Raw genomic sequence first — 19,636 nt, 5'->3', positions numbered from 1 at the left:
CTTTTTTAAAAAAAAGTCTTGATGTTTAACATTTATACAGAAAAGTGCACAAATTATAAATGAACATCCCAACACATTTTAACAAAGGGACACACTAGAATCACCATATTCTAGCACCTACCCCCTACCCCAACAGATGTCAAACTTGTGCCCCCTTCCATTCTCAGTCACACCCAAAGGTAACCACTGTCCACCATAGATTTTGCCAGTTTGGGGACTTGACTTTAATGGAATTGTACAGGATCTGCTCTCTTGTGCCTAATTTTTTTGGACTTCTTTTTAAATTGAAGTACAGTGTTTCAGGTGTACAGCAAAGTGATTCAGTTTTATATATAGGTGTGCATATATATATATATGTGTATATATATATTCTTTTTCAGATTATTTTCCATTATAGGTTATTACAAGATATAGAATATGGTTCCCTGTGCTATACAGTAGGCCCTTGTTATTTATCTATTTTATATATAGTAGTGTGTATCTGTTAATCCCAAATTTCCAATTTATCCGCCCCCTTCCCCCCACCCCCGCCTTTCACCTTTGGTAACTGTAAGTTTGTTTACTATGTGAGTCTATTTCTGTTTTGTAAATAAGTTCATTTGTATCTTTTTTTTAGATTCCACATATAAGTGATAGCATATGATCTTCATTTTTCTCGGTCTGATTTATTTCACTTAGTGTGATAATCTTAGGTCCATCCATGTTGCTGTAAATGGCATTGCTCATTCTTTTTATGGCTGAGTAGTACTCCATTATATATATGTGTGTGTATGTTTATATATATACCACATCTTCTTTATCCATTCATCTGTCAATGGAAGTTTGGTTGTTTCCATGTCTTGGCTATTGTAAATAGTGCTGCTATGAACATTGGGGTGCATGTATCTTTTCAAATTATGGCTTTCTCTGGATATATGCCCAGGCATGGGATTGCTGGATCATATGGTAGCTCTGGTTTTAGTTGTTTAAGGAACCTCCATACTGTTCTCCATAGTGGCTGCACCAGCTTACATTCCCACCAACAGTGTAGGAGGATTCCCTCTTCTCCACACCCTCTCCAGCATTTATTATTTGTAGACTTTTTGATAACATACCTAACTTCCTTCACTCAACATTATGAGATTTACTCCCATCTGTGCCATCCTAGACAGTTGTCATTACTGTCCTTCCCAGGTCACCGTCCAGATTGGGGGCCTCTTATTCCTTCATTTGTTCCCCAAACACCTACAGAACATCCAGAACATTAGGTAGAGACTGGCCCTGGTAGACACACTTTGCTGCCGTGTCACTTAGGGGGATAATTCTGACATGCATTCTGCATGCATCCTTACAGGGGCCACTACAGCACTGAGCCCCAGTCACCCACAGTGGTAAGCAGCTCATTCATGCACCCATTTCAGATTTCTCTCATTTCCTTTGCACTTTCCTCAGTCTCTCCATGGATTCCTGGAATCTTCTCCCATGTAAAGAACTAAAGACCTTCGTTAGGGTCTGCTTTCAGAAGAACCCAGATTAGGATACCTGTTCTCTCTGAAGTTCCCTGATGGGGTACCAATTGCCTCTGAATATGGTAACACCCATGGTTGCTTGTACAAGCCCTGGGTTTTTCCCTCCCTCCCACAGGATGCTTGGTTTCAGCATTCAGTGTCCCCTCTGAGGGAAGAAAATAATGTTAAGACAATCAGGCATCTTTCTCTTCCCTCCAGAGTATAAGGAGAGAGAAGAAAGGCTGGTGTTGCTGTGTGGGTGACAAAGGGGCAGAGTTTCCCAAGTTTGGAGGCAACCATTTTGAATAGGGATTTAAAACTCTTTAAGAGCAAAAGCTTTTGGATCTAAACCAACCTAGCTTCAAACCTTGATTCCTCCACTTAAACAGGCTGTGTGACCATGACTGAGTCAGCTAACCTCCATACCCCTCTTTCCTCATGTCATAGGGTGATAATAATTCTGCCGATCTTACAAGGTTGTTGAGTGGATTAAATTTGAAAATGTATGTAAAGCCCTTAACATAAATCCCAAAAGATAATCATTTTTTTAGCCATGTGGATGTGCTGGCTGGAAGGCCTGGGTTCAAGTACACAGCTTTCCTACTTACTGGGTCAGGCCTCAGTTCTACATCTGTAAAATGGGGATAATAGTAGTACAGACCTTATAGAGTTGTTACGAAGATTAAATAGAAACAGAGAGGGGTGGAGGGAGGGAGAGAGAGAGAACTTTATAAATAGTGTGTAACACATTAAAAGCACTAGAACATCTAGAAAAACTCGAATCCAGAAGCTGTTTAGAGACAGGGTCTTGGAGGATGGTCATGGCCTGTGGCTCCAGAGGGTGTGAGCTGACTAATATGCAGAAGGGACGTTGGGTACTCACAGTGAACAATGTGGAAAGACAGTCCTGAATTTTCCTCTGGGGCAGAAGCCCTGTGTGAATTGGAGACCAGGTAGGGGGAGACAGAAACCCTCAAGTACCAGGAGGTACTGATTCTCTGATTAAAGTAGGACAGAACTTGAAGCCTTTGGGGAATGAGGTGGCATAAGGGGAAGGGATTCGCAGAAACAAGAGGAAGCACAGAGGAGAAGGAGTGGATAGAAATGGAGAAATGGATGGCCGCCTCTCACCACCACGTAAAGCTGGCTGCTGCTTACCTGTCCTCCCTCCCCACCTAGCGGAACTTCTGAGAGAGACCAGAGGTCATCCCTCCCTAAGTGTTCCATCTACCCAGAAAGCCATTATGTCATTGGCCAGGTAGCTAATAGGGATTTTGGCTATTTTTGTATCTAGAGGCAGCTGTGATCTTTCCTCTCCAGGCCACTATACCTACCAGCCTGCTATGTTTTGTGATGCTTCTATGTTGAAAGTGGTCCCATCCAGCTTCCTGGGTTCTGTGCCAAGACCAAATGGGGTAAAATAAATCAACTTGGCTTTCCCATTAAAGACTCCTCTGTCTCAACCATCTGTGATTTAGAGGAATAGGAGCTAAAGTGAATGACTGATTGTACATGTTATTTTTCTTTTGTTCATTTGCTTGCTTGCTTTTTGTTTTGTTGTATTGCTTTCTGGTTAAAGACTAGATTAAGTAAATGGCTATTTTTGCCTGCAAAAGCTGTATTACATATCAATTCATACAAGATGAGGAATTCCTTGGATTACGTTCAAATTATTCCCTGAGAGGAAAGCAAACTTTGGTTGATAAAGTGGGTCCTTCCGGCATTTTGCCCAGATGCTGTGGTCATGTTTGACTGATTTGGAGCAGCTCTGAAATCTCAGCTCTGTCAAATGCTACGTGTAAACCAAGCTTTTTACTAGTTTCCAATGTAGCATGGAAAAGTCTTGCAGTGCAAAATGATTAAAGAAGCGCAAAAGAAATCTTTAGAATCTGAGGAACTGACTGACAAATCAGCCTGAAGCTTTATCTATAAAGCTGCTTAATCCATGGCACGTGAGCATCTGTACTAAGCACATCCCAGACACCAAGGGGCTCTGCTCCCCCTGAATATAATGGGGCTAGCCATGGGCAATGTGATTCGCTAGGTTGTATATTAGGGAGGTTCGGAGCAAAGGCTTTGAATTCAGACAGTCCTGGAATTTAATCGCGACTTCACCACTGTATTAGTCAACTATGGTTTCAAAAATGCTGCCTAACAAACAACCCCCAAAATGCAATGGCTTATAAGTACAAACACTTATTTGTCTTACTCTTGGGTCTGCAGGTTGGTAGCGTCACTCTGCTGAAGTTGGCTTCAGGGTTTAGGTAGGGTTCAAGTCTGTTGTGGATGCCTCTTGGTATTCTTGGATGAGCAAGTGCCCAAGTCAGGTTCTTTTCAGGAAAGATGGCAAGAACTCAAGGAACCAAGCCAAACCATGCAAGCACATGAAAGCCTCTGCTTGTGTCTATTCACTAACACTTCAATGGCCAAAGCAAGACCCATGGCTAAGGTCAAAGTCAATGGGTTGGGGATATATATATTCCACATACTCTACTGAGAGGCACTTAAAAGTCATGCACAAAGTGTTGAATTTATAATCATTATGGGGAGGGGGTGAAGAATTAAAACAATATTTCATCTATTACAACCATTAACAAGCTTCAAACCTTGATAACTTCTCTTTGGTCATTTATAACATAAGGCATAATAGTACTTGCCTCCTAGAGCTGCTGGGAAGATTAAAAACAATAGATGGAGGATAGCACATAGTGAGTGATTAATAAAGTGTACCTTGATTCTAACAGATCTGCCCTTTCCTTTGGACTCTTTTTCTCTCCTGATCTCTTCTCTCCACCATCCCACCAGCAACACTTTCCTCCTGTAATTCTTGAATTCTCCTGTGTGGATTCTTCTCATTTCCAGGACCAATTCAAATAATTATAATTGCACATGAAGTTAGGGCAATGTGGACATCTTGGTGTTTATGCTGTGGGAAAGAGATCGAAATCCACATATCGGTTTTATGATTGTGAAGCCCCATTTACTAACGAGGCCTCATATAATACACACCTCCACCACACCCTCCAGCTTAAGTATAAGAAAGAGCTCTGCAAAGCTGATATTGACCCAGGGGAGGGAGGATCACTTCCACATACACTCATCACCTACCATTATGGCGTCAGAATGGGATTGCTGACCTCTAGACAAGAAGTTCTGGGTCCTTGACACATGGAAGTAGAAGAATACCCAAGACAAGCAGACAGGAAGACTGTCCAGAAAAATAAAGAAAAGTGTCCTCAAGCCATGCACATGCCCTAACCCTTCTCCTTTCCCCTCCATCAGATAAGCCACACTCCCTGTCACATGCAGACAAGTGAGTGGCGGAGGCAAGAGAATAAAAGCATTGTGCCAGTGGAAGACCCGTCATGGAAACATGAGGACAGGGGAGAGGCAGTTTCCCTGACAACCTGTTTTACAAATGAGTAAGGCTAATCTCTTGCTGGGAGCTTTCTCAGTAAAATCATCTATTATCACAAATAAGGTTGTGTAACAAAGCACTCCAAAACCAAAGAGCTTAAAACATGCTGAAAACTACAAAGTATTCCTGAAAGAAATTAAAGAAGACATAAATAAATGGAAAGACATCCTGTGTTAATGGATTAGAAGACTTAATATTGTTAAGATGACAATACTACACAAAGTGTAGTAGATCTACAGATCTACAGATCAATGAAATCCCTATCTAAATCTCAGCAGCGTTTCTTGCAGAAATAGAAAAACCCATCCTGAAACTCATATAGAATCTCAAGGGACCCACAAATAACCACACATTCTTCTTAAAGAACAAAGTTGGGGAACTCACACTTAGTGGTTTCAAACTTACAAAACAATAAGAAAACTATTACAACAATAAAAACCAAAGTATGGTGCTGGCATGAGAATAGACATCTAAACCAATGGAAGAGAATATAGAACCCAGAAACAAACCCTTACATTTTTGGTCAAATGATTTTTGATAAGGGTGTCAAGACCATTGGATGGGGAAAGAGCAATCTTTTTAACAAATGGTACTGAGAAAACTGGATATCCACATGCAAAAGAATGAAGTTGGAGGTTTACCTTATACCATATACAGAAATTAACTCAAAATGAATCAATGACATAAACATAAGTGCTAAAACTATAAAACACTTAGGAGAAAGCATAATGAAAAAAGTTTTATGACTTTGTATTTGGCAGTGATTTCTTGGATATGACACCAAAGGCACAGGCACCAAAAGCAAAAAGTCAATAAACTGGATTTCATCAAAACCTTGTATGTCAAAAGACACTATCAAGAGAGTGAAAACACAAGCCACAAATGTGAGAAAATATTTGCAAAGCATTTGCCTACTAAGGAATTAATATCCAGGATATATAAAGAACTCCAACTCAACAAAACAAAACAGTTTAAAAATGGGCAAAGGACTTGAATAGACATTCTACAAAGAAGATATACAAATGATGCATGAAAAAATGTTCAACGTCACTGGTCATCACTGGGGAAAATGCAAATCAAAAGCACAATGAAATACCACTTCACATTCATTAGGATGGTTATTATAAAATTTTTTTCTAATAAATAAAAATGGAAAGTAAACAGTTCCAAGGATGTGGAGAAATTGGAACCCTCATGCATTGCTAGTGAGAATGTAAAATGATATAGCTGCTATGGAAAACAGTTTGGTGGTTCCTTAAAAGTTAAACATAGACTTACCATATGAAACAGCAATTCTTTTTTTTTTTTTTTTTTTTTTTTTTTTTTTTTGCGGTACACGGGCCTCTCACTGTTGTGGCCTCTCCCGTTGCGGAGCACAGGCTCCGGACGCGCAGGCTCAGTGGCCATGGCTCACGGGCCCAGCCGCTCCGTGGCACGTGTGATCTTCCCTGACTGGAGCATGAACCCGCGTCCCCTGCATCGGCAGGCGGACTCTCAACCACTGTGCCACCAAGGAAGCTCCTGAAACAGCAATTATTATTGTTACATACCCCCAAAGAATTCAAAGTAGGGACTCAGATATTTGTACACTGATATTCATAACAGCATTAGTCAAAAGCCAAAAATTGATCCATCAATAGATGGATGGATAAACAAAATGTGGTATATACATATAATAGGATATTATTCAGCCTTAAAAAGGAATGAAATTCAAACACATGCTACAACATGAGCCTTGAAATCATTATGCTAAGTGAAATAAGCCAGACACAAACAGACAAATACTGTATGATTCCACTTATATGAGATACAAAGAATAGGCAAATTTGTGGAGAAAGAAAGTAGATATGAGGTTACCAGAGACTCAGGGGAGGCAGATGGGGAGTTATTTTTTTAATGGGCACAGTTTTTATTTGGGATGATGAAAAAGTTCTGGAAATGCATAGTGGTGATGGTTGCCCAACAATGTGAATATAACTGATGCCACTGAATTATACACTTAAATATGGTTAAAATGGTGAATTTTATATTTTACTATGTTTTTTTTTAAGAGCTGAGAACAATAAGCATTTGTTGTTCTTCACAATTCTGCAAGTTGGCAGTTTGAGGTATGCTCAGCTGGCAGGTCTTCTGGTCTCATCTGGGCTCAATCAGGCATCTAGAGTCAGCTGCTGAGTGGGTTGGAGGCTGGCTGGTCTAGGATGGCCTCAGCTGGGCTCACTCATCTTTGCTCTATGAGTCCCTCATTTTTCATCAGGCTAACTTAGGCTTGTTCTCATGGAAAGTGGGCAGGGTCCAAAGCTTCACAGCCTCTAGAGATGTAGGCTTAGATAGGTGTGCCATCACTTTCACTGCGTTCTATTGGCCAGAGCAAGTTGTGTGGCCAAAGGGGAAGAGAAACAGATGCCATCTTCTGATAGGAGAAGCTGCAGAGTCACATTGGAATGGACCTGGATACAGACAGGAGAGGAAAATTGGCACCATTTTTGCATCAACCTGCCACAGTTTGACATTGTTAATACAGAACATGTCAAGACACCAAATGGTTTGAGGCAGAATGAGCTCATGTATCTAACCTAGGAGTTGTTTACAATAGAAGGTCAGTGTCTGTTCTAGGAATTTAAAAGTATAGGAAAGTATACACAAACTCCAGTTAGTGCACATAATTTTCTCTCCCAGTCCTTAAGCACCTGTCAGATTATTTTTCAGTCAAGCCAGCTCCTTTGCAAACTTAGCACTTTGTAGGAGCTGTAACTCCTTGGAGCAGCTGGAATGTGGAGAGTCTTCAAAACAACAGAATTTTGGAGCTGGAAGGGAGCCAGGAAGATCTCAGCACAAACGGGAACCATAGACCCAGCAAGTTAAAGCAGCTTGACAAAGCCTTCATAGTTACCAATGACCAAACTTGGACTAGAACCCAGATTGCTGAACTCATAATCCCATGCTTTCTCTAGGACACAGTGGTGATATCATTTTCCTTAGACTATACAGACCCCAGCTCAGTTATTCAAGGAACTTGATCTGTTCTTTAGGACTTTGCAACTTAAAGTTGTCCTTCAGACCATCAGCCTCACCCAAGAGCTTGTTAGGGACTCAGAAATTTGTGCCCCACATCAGACCTGCCGAACTAGAGCCTGCACATTTACAGGATGCCCTGGGCATTTGTGTATAGGGTAGGGCTTGAGATGTATTGCATTGGGACACTGGTTTTCAACCTTGGCTACTCACTGGAATCACTGGGAGAAGTTTAGAAATACTGATGCCAGGGCTCTACCCCAGAGATCCTTATTTCTTTGTTCTTGGGTGCAATCTGGGAATAAGGATTTTTAAAGGCTTGTCAAGCCACCACTTCTCTGTTATTGAGTCCAACCTCATACTGCTGCACTGCACACAGGCTAATCGAGAGGCAAGTGGTCGGAGCAAGGAATAGTGACTTTATTCAGAAAGTCAGTAGACTGAGAAGACAGTGGACTAGCATCCCAAAGCACCATTTTATCCAAGTTAGAATTCAGGCTTCTTTTATATTAAAGCAGAAGGGGGTGTGATTGGTTGGCACAAACTTCTTGGTGTCTGAATCCTTTGTTCTTGCAGCTGTCCAGGTAGGTCAGGTCATAATATTCCTGTAAACCCCCAACAAGACAAATGATATTCTCTGTTCTGCAACTTTTTTATCTCTATATGACTGGAAAAGTGTTATATCTTTAAAGGTCAGAGCCTTGAGAATGGGCTATCCTCTGTATTTCAGGCTATTGACAACATTCTTTATTTGTAGCAAAAGAGACAGGATACAAAGGTTAAAGTAAAAGAAACAGATCCAATATGAAGTCAGATTTGTTCTTCCCTATTACATCTATAGTCTGTCTCTAATGTGCTAAAGATATTAGCAGTTTTTGATTAGTTTTACCCTACATGCAACGAGCTAGTATTTTCTTAATAAGTACACCCAACCTTCAAAAGACCCTAACTGATGACCTTACTCCAGTGTCCTGTGTTGGATGTAGGATTAAGGGATTTATAAATTGCTGAGAATTATTTAAATGTCCTTACAAGGGAAGACGTTTAAATACTGGAACTGGTATTGAAGGGAATTTTTTAAACCTATTTTGTTCCCCCAAAGGATTGGCACTTATGTACAATGAAATCCCCCATAAGAAAAGTTTGTCAAATTATAAATACAAGATTGAGGACTGAAAAATATAAATCATGGAAGAGAAAAAAGAATAATAAAGGACAGAAATGTGAAAACCTCACACATGAACATAATCAATAGTTAGTGTATAAATTTGATTTTTTTCCCAAGCCTCTTGGGAGTTGAGTTAAAAGAGTTTCAAAATTGTTGTTTTTCAACAGAGACAGGATATGAGAGAAACAGTCTTTCCTACAGGAAAGCAAAGCTTGCTAACTCCAATTTGTAAATAAGTGTTTCATGAGTTCTTTCAGTGAGGACACAATGACATTATGAACCATGTCTTCGAGAAAGTTCCTAAGGCAAAAGCAGGACTGGATTTCATCTGTTTCTTGTAGTGTCTTTTTTTTTGTTGAATCTGTTGTCATCACACGAAACACAGTCGATGGAAAATGGCTTTGGGAAAAGGAAAGATACTATTGTTTGAGTCTCTTCTGGGGTTCATGTGTGGGTGTTGTGTGTATCCCAGCTTAATCTAAGATATAACTTAGGGAAGGGGAGTTGTAAAATCACCCCCTCTTTAAATTTGGCCAGGTAGCTGCCATCTGCCTAAAGGGAGAGTAGTGGGTTTTCTCTCTGTGCTGGTGCAAGGGCTCTTGCTGTTCTGTTAGTATCCCTGAGTGCGTGAACAAGATTATCCAGTAAACTCTTTTTCAACTCCTTTATTCCAGCCTTAAACTTGCCCTCTGCGATGTTTGAACACAGTCATAATAGGATAAATGTGCTCCAGCATTAAGTCACAGAACATGTTCTAGGAACATAATACCCCAGAGCTTCCCTTTGTGTTATGAATCAATCATTTTCCCTTTTCTGCTTTGGATGGCTGTATCGTTTTTTTTTTTATATAAAACAAATGACTCTATTAATCTGGAGTTCAAAGATTAGGGAATATTTTCTCTATGATAATGTATATCTATAGATATAGATACATCTAAAAATATATACATCTAAATATACAAATGTTATAACTAAATATATATGCATATGAGTGTGTGATGTTTTTTACTGCCACCTGGTGGCATGCATTCTGACAGAGGAGATGGGAAGATGAATATTTGCATCTTCATTCCCTTGAATCTTCAGTTCTGAGACTGAGAATTGACCCCTAATTGTCCACAGACAACCAGCTTGATAATGTACCCCCGAATTGCCTTCCCCCCTTCCCTGTTTCCTGCTGTTCCTTGACCTCACTTTCCAAAATAAACTCTTCACATGCAAGCCATTGTCTCAGCTCTGCTTTTGAGGAAGCCAGGCTAAGATGCGAATATAGCACATGGAGAGCATAAAGAAAAATACTAAATTCTTACATCTTATGCTCAAATTAAGAAACAGATTGTGGGATATTGTCTCATTCATCTCAGAGTGCTACCTGCACCTAGAAACGATTTTTGGTTTAATTAAATCGATAAATTACTGAGCAGAGATACCTCCATAAACTTCATTGCTACCTAGACACCAGAAGCAAAAAACGGCAAGCAGGTAACAGTTAAATTCCCAATTATGGTACTCATAGTCTCAGATTGACTTTAAATACAAACATAAAGCCCTTCTGACTATTAACGCTGGGCAAACTGACTTCAGTTGACTTCAGCCCAGCTGCCTCGTGTTGCAAGCAGCATGAACCAGGGCTATAAACTACACATTTGCTTAGCCAAGTTAACAATAGTCACCTTCAGGGGTTATCCTTGTATGGAACTGATGAATAAATGTGTCAGATTCATTGTGCTTTCAAAGGCAGAGAAAATGGCCAACAATAGAACATTTTCCAATTACCTTAATGAGGAAATCTCGATCTCCACAAAATTCACAGAACCTTCCTTAGATGCATTCTACTTTTAAAAATAATTTGTGCAGAACATAATAATATTTTTAGTAAAGGAATTGGCTTATTTGGATTCCATGTGATTAAGATTATTGCATAATTTATTTTAAAGGGTTTTCATGGTTAGAAACCCTCACCACCCCCTCTGCTCTGAGATACCCTGCCCATAATTCTCATGTGTTGCAGGAATATGTGATTCTCAACTACTCACTCAATTAACCCCACCCCCTGTGGTTACCAAATGAGCAATTATACTCCAATAAAGATGTTAAAAAATTTTTTAAGAGATTTAAAAAAAAATGAAAAAAAAAAGACAAGAACAACAAAAAAGTGTATGTAGAAAACTGAAAGAAAATAGAAGGTCTGAGTTCTTTTGATGTTAAAAAAGCCAACATTTCTTCCCATAAAAATCCAAGTGTATCAGGTATTTTTGTTGTGATTATGTACTCAGGTGTTTCTAGCCACATTCCTTAATAAAAACAGGGAATTGGTTCTCTGCAAAGAGGGTAAGAATTTAGATGGAGTGTTTAAAAATCGATTATTTTTCTGAGAGGTCCTGGCTTATTCTTGAGTCAGGGGACTATTTGGCTTATTGACCTCCAGAGAAGTGTTTACCAGAAAGACAAAATGAAACACATTCTAGAGGAGGATAGAAGACATTGTTTTGGAAAAGAAATGCAAGGTTTTATTAGAGCAAAGCTGTTAATTACACACTTTATTATTGTCAAGGTTAGTACAGTTTGTGAGAGCAGAGGCACTTTTTCATCTCTTCCCGGGAACAAGGGGAGACAGCTGTTCTTAGGCACAGATCCATTATAGCTTATCACTGGCCAGCAGCCTGAGAAAGGAGCACCATGAAATATGGCCTCTGTCACCGGGAGCCAGGGCCAGTGCTGAGCTGGTCAAGGCACAGAGCAGAGACAATGAGAACCACAGCACTAACCTCAAGTAGATTGGGTTGCATTGATTTTTAATGCCCGGCTGTTCTTCTGTGTGAAATTTACTGGTACTCTTGCAATTATTGTATTATTGATCTCTACAAAACTGCACAATCTTGCTTTAATAAACATCACATCCTGACAGTAATAAATAGCGGTTCTTACCTTTTGAAGCCTGGTTAAACCGTGTTGTAAAATTCTGTATTTTGGATTTCATTATCATCACTTTGCCACTTAGGATTCCTTAAAGTGAAACCCGTGTCACGGAAACACATATTGCCTCGGTTCTAGTTTAACTGTTTTTTCTGATTACATAAGGTTATTATACCCTTCTTTTTAAAAAAAATTTTGGAGGGTGGGTCAACAATTTATTTTTAAGGTTGACATTTTGTAAGCCCCTTCTTGTTAACACTGATTTAATAGTTTTCATTGAAAGAGAGAAAAGTTTCCTTTAAGAGGGATTCATGTACACCTTCAGTAAACATTTTCAAATGCATTTTTTTTTTGGATCTCCTTTTTAGCATTTGAAAATGCTAAAAGACTGTGCTTCCGGTTCTTGGAGTTTCATTTGTTTGTTTTCACTATAGATAAGATTTTCTTCTTTTCAAATGTCTGCAACCATACCTTCATTTCCGTGGTACTCAGCTTTTATTCATCAATAACTCCAAGGCTTGGAGCTTCATGGTAAGATCACGATGCTATAGAAGATGTTCCAAAATGGTGAGATCTGTTAAAAGTCTTCATTTTGGTTAAACATAAGTATTTCCACCTTCATAGGGAAGGCGGAAATATTGAACAACTATAGCAATAACCAACTATAACATCAAAAACATACACAATATGTACATATTTAACACTATTTATGTGTATATAATATATTTAACACTATGCTATATATATTTAATAAAATATGCATTATATATTTAATACTATATGTGTGTGTTTGTGTGTATATATATATATATATATATATATATATATATATATATATACTACTGAATCCTGTTATACTGAAAAGCATGGCCCAGTCTAACTTTTTTATTATAAAAGTAACCCTGATTATTGAAGAATCTGGAAAATATACTCTGAGTATCTTTCCAAGTGCAAACCCATTTTGCTCACCACACAACAGGCCAATAAGTCAGGAACCGAGTTTTTGGGGCAAGCAATAGCGACTTTATTCACAAAGCCAGCAGGCTGAGAAGATGGTGGACTAGTGTCCTAAAGCACCATCTTACCCAAGTTAGAATTCAGGCTTCTTTTATATTGAAAGGGGGTGGGGTTTATTTGAAAGTATCCCATTTTTTAGATCTAATAAGAAGTATCTATTTAGCATATATAACAACTGGAAGTAATTTGAGGTTCAACTGTTTAAATTCAAGACATTTATATCTAAAATTACTAATAGTAATTTTCTGAAGTCTACTACATCAATAATCCTTTTTCTTCCAGTGTATAAAGCTGAGATTTATTTCTTCTATCTGTTTGCAGCTTCTTATTTTCCTAACTTATTATCAACCTAATTTAAAAGTAAATTTTACCCATAAAATAGTGAAATGACTGCCATTATTAGTACTTACTGTTAGTATGCCAGGAATCATGCCAACTGTTCCACACATGTTATTTCATTAAATCATCACATTAACCCTATGGGGCAAGGATTTATTCTTGCCATATTATGGATTAGGAACTGTGACTTAAAAGGTTATGTAACTTGCCCAATACCACAAGGCTGATAAGTGCTGTGAGCCTAAGATTCAAAACAAGGGTAATAAATACATACTACTTGTTTTTTTTAAATATTTCTTATTCAGTAAATAGTCTTTATTTTTCTTCTAAATAGCATTTAGCTCATAGCAATATTAATATTTCTACTTCCATATTAACAAATGTATAGAATTATGTGTATTGGGTTTACTGCTATAATTTTGCATGTAAACTGAACATACTTTGGCTATTCAATGACAGGTGCACAGAAACAGCAAACTCCCTAATTCTAAGGTCACAGGTTAATTTGTATGCTTAAAGAGCGACCCTCTAATCCCCACGGAAATCTAAACAAACATACTTGGGCAATTAAAAAAATCTGTGAAATAGTTGTTTATAATTGTTTGGTTTTTAATTTTTTTTTCAAATGTAAAACATTTGAGTGTGTAATGGGTAATCTGTAGGAATGTGCAGAGGATAATTTCTATCCAGAATGCTGGCTAAAAAGACCTTTAGTAGGTACACTGTGATATAAACAAATGGATACTATTTTTTTTTGAAAATTACTACAAACACTATTGAAGAGAAGAGGAGGCCAACAGTTTAAATCCACAAGAAGTAACAGTACATATGTCTCAGAGGCTTTGAAGAGCACCCTGAGCAAATAGAGAACAAGAAGTGTAAACAGGTAACACCCACCTGCAGTGTAATAGAAAGCTGCTCGAACAGACTTGGTACTTTACAGTGTGTTATTAGCATTCATATTTAATGCATTAGAAGCTGTCCATTTCATATTTGCCTATTCCCAGGTTGCTCCCTCTTTCCTGTTCATGGGTATTGTTTCTCCCAAGTTTATCTGTTGGGGGTTGCATAGACATTGCTCTGAGAAGAGGTCCAAGTATATATATGATATATGATTCTTTCTCTCTCTGGGGGATGCTTCAACAGAATGTCACCTATCTTGGCAACTAATCAATCAATGTATACCCTCTCTGCAAAAACAATTACAACATTCCATATAAAGGAACACTATTCAGTGATAAAAGGGAATAGGGGAAAAAAAAAGAATAGGCTATTAATTCATGGGACAACCTGAATGAACCTTAAATGTATTATGCTAAGTGAAAGAAGCAAGACCAAAAGACTCCAGAATGTGTGGCTCTGTTCATGTGATATCCTGGAAAAGGCAAAACTGTAAGGATGAAAAACAGGGTTTGGAGAGGGGTAGTGTCTGACTAGGGGAAGGTCAGATTTGAGGAGAGAGAGGGTAGAACTAGTCTGTATGGCACTGCCAGTGGTGAATACATGATGCTTTGCACTTGTCAATTCCCATTGAACTTTCCAGCACCAAAAGTGAACTAATATATGCAATTTAAAAAAAAGTCAACCAGGAGATCAGAGCATCCCAAGATGGAATGCAGAGTGTGACCAAAGAATCTATTATTACACGTGTATGACATAACCTCCTTGAAGGGGGTGTGAGGAAGAAAGACACCAACCTAAGTAACTTTTAAAAACAGTGATTTGAATGGAAACTGTAAGACTAAAGTAAAAAAAAAAAAACAAAAACCTGCACATAAACAGTATACTCTAGTTGGCAAAGTTGTTTCCCATAGTGATGTGGGTTCATAATTCTGAAACTGCTATACATATCTATGGGGATTGAATAGGTAAATGAACAGCAGATGATGGAATCCAGGTTTTTCACTGTTGGGAGAGTGGGGATTACACACAAGTAAGGGGGAAAGCTAGAATGAACCATGTGGTACTAGATTAGATCAGAGATATCCATCTGAATTCAGGTTTAGTTTAATATAGATAGAGCTGGATTTATAGAATTATAGATGTGTGTGTACATGGGTGACTTTACATATGCATATTTCATAGCTCTGTTTACTGAGAAAGACTTGGAAACAATGACACCCCAGTAGCAATGTGAATACCCAGCACCCAGATATTGGTTTCTAGTATCATTCTCCAGTAAATGGAACCAAGGCTCCTTGGAGAAATGGCCGATTTTAGGGCAAGGACAGGGAAAATACAAGATGAACCTGGAGCACCTTATAGTGCCAGAAAGTAAGCAAATGCTCAAAAAATAAAAGAGTGGGGTCTTGTCATAGGGACGCAGCAGCCAATCTGAAAGGACTCTTAATAACCAAAGCTGGAACAATCTGAGCAACAAAACAACATAGACAGGCAAACCTCAGATATATTGTGAGTTCAGCTTCAGATCACTGCAGTAAAGCAAATACCCCAGTAAGTCGAGACACACACATTTGTTGGTTTCCCAGTACATATAAAAGTTATGTTTATGCTATACTGTAGTCTGTTAAGTGTACAGTAGCATTATGTATAAAAAATATACATACCTTAATTTTAAAACACTTTATTGCTGAAAAATGCTAATCATCATCTGAGGCTTCAGCGAGTTGTAATCTTCTTTACTGGTGGAGTGTTTGAAATATTTTGAGAATTACCAGGGTGTTACACAAAGGCAAGAAATGAGCAAATGCTGTTAGAAAAACTGTGCCAATAGATTTTCTTGAGGCAGGGTTGTCACAAACCTTCAATTTGTTAAAAAAAAAACAAAAAACAAAAAACAAAAGATGATCTTTAAAGAGCAATAAAGTGAAGCACAATAAAATGAAATATGCCTGTATTGAATTATAACCCAGAGTATAAAATAAGTAAATATCCATGATTCCATCCCTACTTATTCAAATAAATGATTGAATAAATAAATAGGGAGACTTGCGTAGTCTCTTGTGGAGAAGAATTCCAAGTACTTTATGTAGATATACCCTCTCAGAAAGGTAGATATTGACTTGACACCCCTTGAGTATGGGCTGCACTTAGTGACTTGCTTCCAAAGAGTGAAATGTGGAAAGTAGGAGGGAAGGGAGGGGAATATAACTTTACAGTGTGGGAACCAGGCAACCATTACCTTGGCCAGGTGATCAAGGGCAACATCATCAGTAATGAGCCGTGTGTACCCTGGATATGATGTAATGAAATTGGTATATTACTCTGTGATCTTCCTCCCCAAAAACCAATAACCCCAGTTTAACCATAAGAAAAACTTCAGACACATCCAATTGAGGGACGTTCTGCAGAATGCCTGACCGGTAAAATTGTCAAGGTCGTCAAAAACAAGGAAAGTCTGAGAAACTCTCTCAGGTCTAAGGAGACATGACAAATAGAGGTAATGATGTATCCTGGATGGGAGCCTGGAACACTAGGAAAAAAACTAATGAAATCTACATAAACTGTGGAGTTTAGTTAATAGTAATGCAAGATGTTAACGATCAGGGGACTAGGTGAGGGATATATGAAAACTCTCTTTGCAGTTTCTATGCTAATCTGAAAGTACTCCAGACTTAAATGTTTATTTAAAAGAAAAGGGTAGAGACCAAAGGCTTTAGTCCAGGACTGATTGGGGAAAAAAGACCAAATCTTGTCTTTCACTATGGATAGTTGGAGAAGCACTGATCTGTAAAAACATATGCTCTAGGACAACTTTGACTTTTTCTTCCAGTTTGAAATCTATTGTTCTAACTGAGATAGCTTTGAACTCCTTGTTACTTTCTCAAAGGTGTTTTTCTCTTGAAATCCCAAAGTCTGAAGTCACACTTTGTTCTTTGTTCTTTTATCCACCCCCATCATATTTTATTGCAAACCTTGTTATTGTCAAGGTGCAGCTGACTGGTTTTGTAAGTAGTTTCTGATTTTTTTCTGTTCCTCTTATTCATTCCAGTGTTATTTAGGCTCATTAAAGGGAACATTTGGGCTTGGCAATTTGTCACTAAGATTCGGGTACAAGTACATCATTACCAAGCTATCCAAAATTCAGCAGTGATGATACTGATGATACACAGAAGTGTGGCCAAGAAAGCATTACAGTTATATACTTAATAAGAACATCACATTTGAGCACAAATTAAGTCATGCAAGTAATCTTCATGCGGTTCCCTATTTACAGCTCAGAAAGTTTCTTCCTCTTCTATAAAATCTGATAACTTCAATTATTATGTGTCTTCCATAAAAAGGTATAAAAAAATGTGCACCTCTTTCTGAGTATGTTGCTATTCGAGTACCAATGTTTTTGATTTTGCAAATAATCTGGAAGACGAATATAAAATATAAATAAAAAAAATAAATATACCTTTTATAACAAAAGAGTTATAGACTTAAAATTATAGTCATCAGTTTATTGTTGGATAGCTAGGGTTTATTATTAAGTGGAGGAAAAATGAACTGGCAAATAAGACAATAATATCCTATATATAGTCTTCTAAATGGTTTTTTGATGTTTGATCTATCTATTGAGATAGGTAAGGAAGAATTTGTAGTTTGAGATTATTGTTTATACTTGATTTATTTCACCAGTCAAATCAACCAACAGACATTTTTTCTTTATCTTTTTTAATGAAATGTTCCTGGGGCCTATTTTTCTCTGTGGTTTAAATTGGATGGATTCGGGGTGGGATTCTTCCATCAATTTGAAAGCATTAAATGCTTTCTTTAAACAGTGTTCCCTTTCTTATTCCCAGACAATCGTTAGAGGAAACAAACCCTGCAAGGAAACCTCCATCAACGGCCTTCTGGAGGATTTTGACAACATCTCCGTGACCCGCTCCAACTCCTTAAGGAAGGAAAGCCCGCCCACCCCAGACCAGGGAGCCTCCAGCCATGGTCAAGGCCATCGGGAAGAAAATGGATTCCTCACCTTCTCACAGTATTCCAGCGAATCTGATACCACTGCTGACTATGCGACGGAAAAGTACAAAGAAAAGAGTCTCTATGGAGATGATTTGGACCCGTTTTATAAAGGCAGCCACTCGGCCAAGCAAAATGGGCACATAATGAAAATGCAACATGGGGAAGCCTACTATTCTGAGATGAAGCCTTTGCAATCCAACAGAGCCAGGTTTCCTGTTGATTATCACACACACTTGGACTCACTGAGCAAACCCAGTGAGTACAGTGACCTCAAGTGGGGGTACCAGCGAGCCTCAAGCAGCTCCCCTCTGGATTATCCATTCCAATTCGCGCCTTCTAGAACTGCAGGGACCAGTGGGTGCTCCAAGGAGAGCCTGGCGTACAGTGAAAGTGAGTGGGGACCCAGCCTGGAGGACTATGACAGGAGGCCAAAGTCATCATACCTGAGTCAGACAAGCCCTCAGCCCGCCATGAGGCAGAGGTCACGGTCAGGCTCTGGGCTCCAGGAACCCATGATGCCCTTCGGAGCAAGTGCATTTAAAACCCACCCTCAAGGACACTCCTACAGCTCCTACACCTACCCTCGCTTGTCCGAGCCCACAATGTGCATTCCAAAGGTAACGTCCACTGCCTCCTTCTTTCTGGTGTGTGGGGTCTCCACAAAGGTGTGCTCCCATGACCTTCTTATACAGATTCTAGAGTGCTAATTTGTCTATAAGTGAGAATCCATATCAAAATTCTTCCTGATTTCCACCCACGAGCCCCAAATGCAGAGAATTTAGGGCAAGGCACATTTATTCATTAAAATCAAAGCCTTTTAGGAGCTCCTACAAGGTTTCTGTTTAAAAACCAAAAAAAAATATGTATTTGAAAGATATTCTGATATACTAATGATAAATGTTATGTGCTCACATGGCACTAAGTCCTGTGTTAAGGAGTATACAATTATGGACCATTAGGTAGAGTAACAGTGGCTTGTGCATTCCGGTAATGGTTACGTGGAACTGTGGACAGGGGGAAAAATTCAGGATAACGTGGTAAGTTTTTAATAAAGTTAATTGTGTTCAACTCAAGAGATGGTCCTGCATTTTAAGAATATGTTCTTTCTACTAGTTTAGTATTCAAATGTCATTGTTTTTTCATATGAAACTTTGGGATAATAGGTGGAATCTGGTTGCTGGGCCTTCTTTGGTGTGCTTTTTATTTTGTTTTGTCTTATTGTAATTCCTCTCTTGATACTTTTTTCTTTCTAATGTTAGCTGCAGCAAATTTGATTTGAAATGTGGCTGGTCCGTGATATCCCAGAGTTTGGGAACGGCTGTTGGAGGAGTTACTGACTTTGCAAAAATGCCTTGGAAA

The 19,636-nt window shown here is 38.6% G+C and overlaps 1 protein-coding gene across 1 annotated transcript in view; it reads left to right on the top strand.

The window, feature by feature from the left end:
• PAK5 (p21 (RAC1) activated kinase 5) overlaps positions 1–19,636 on the top strand; it is a gene marked incomplete at both ends in the record, with an annotated part of 94,577 nt that overhangs the window by 32,993 nt on the left and 41,948 nt on the right. Inside the window, one exon of the mRNA XM_082645013.1 lies at positions 18,109–18,894. Within this exon, the coding sequence (XP_082501139.1) occupies positions 18,109–18,894 (786 nt within the window). The remainder of the gene's footprint in view (positions 1–18,108; positions 18,895–19,636) is intronic.

Source organism: Mesoplodon mirus (genome assembly GCF_964341445.2).
Source record: "Mesoplodon mirus genome assembly, chromosome: 15".
In the NCBI taxonomy this organism is placed as follows: domain Eukaryota; kingdom Metazoa; phylum Chordata; class Mammalia; order Artiodactyla; family Ziphiidae; genus Mesoplodon; species Mesoplodon mirus.
The sequence above is the reverse complement of the archived record's forward strand: the minus strand, read 5'-3'. Positions and strand labels throughout refer to the sequence as shown.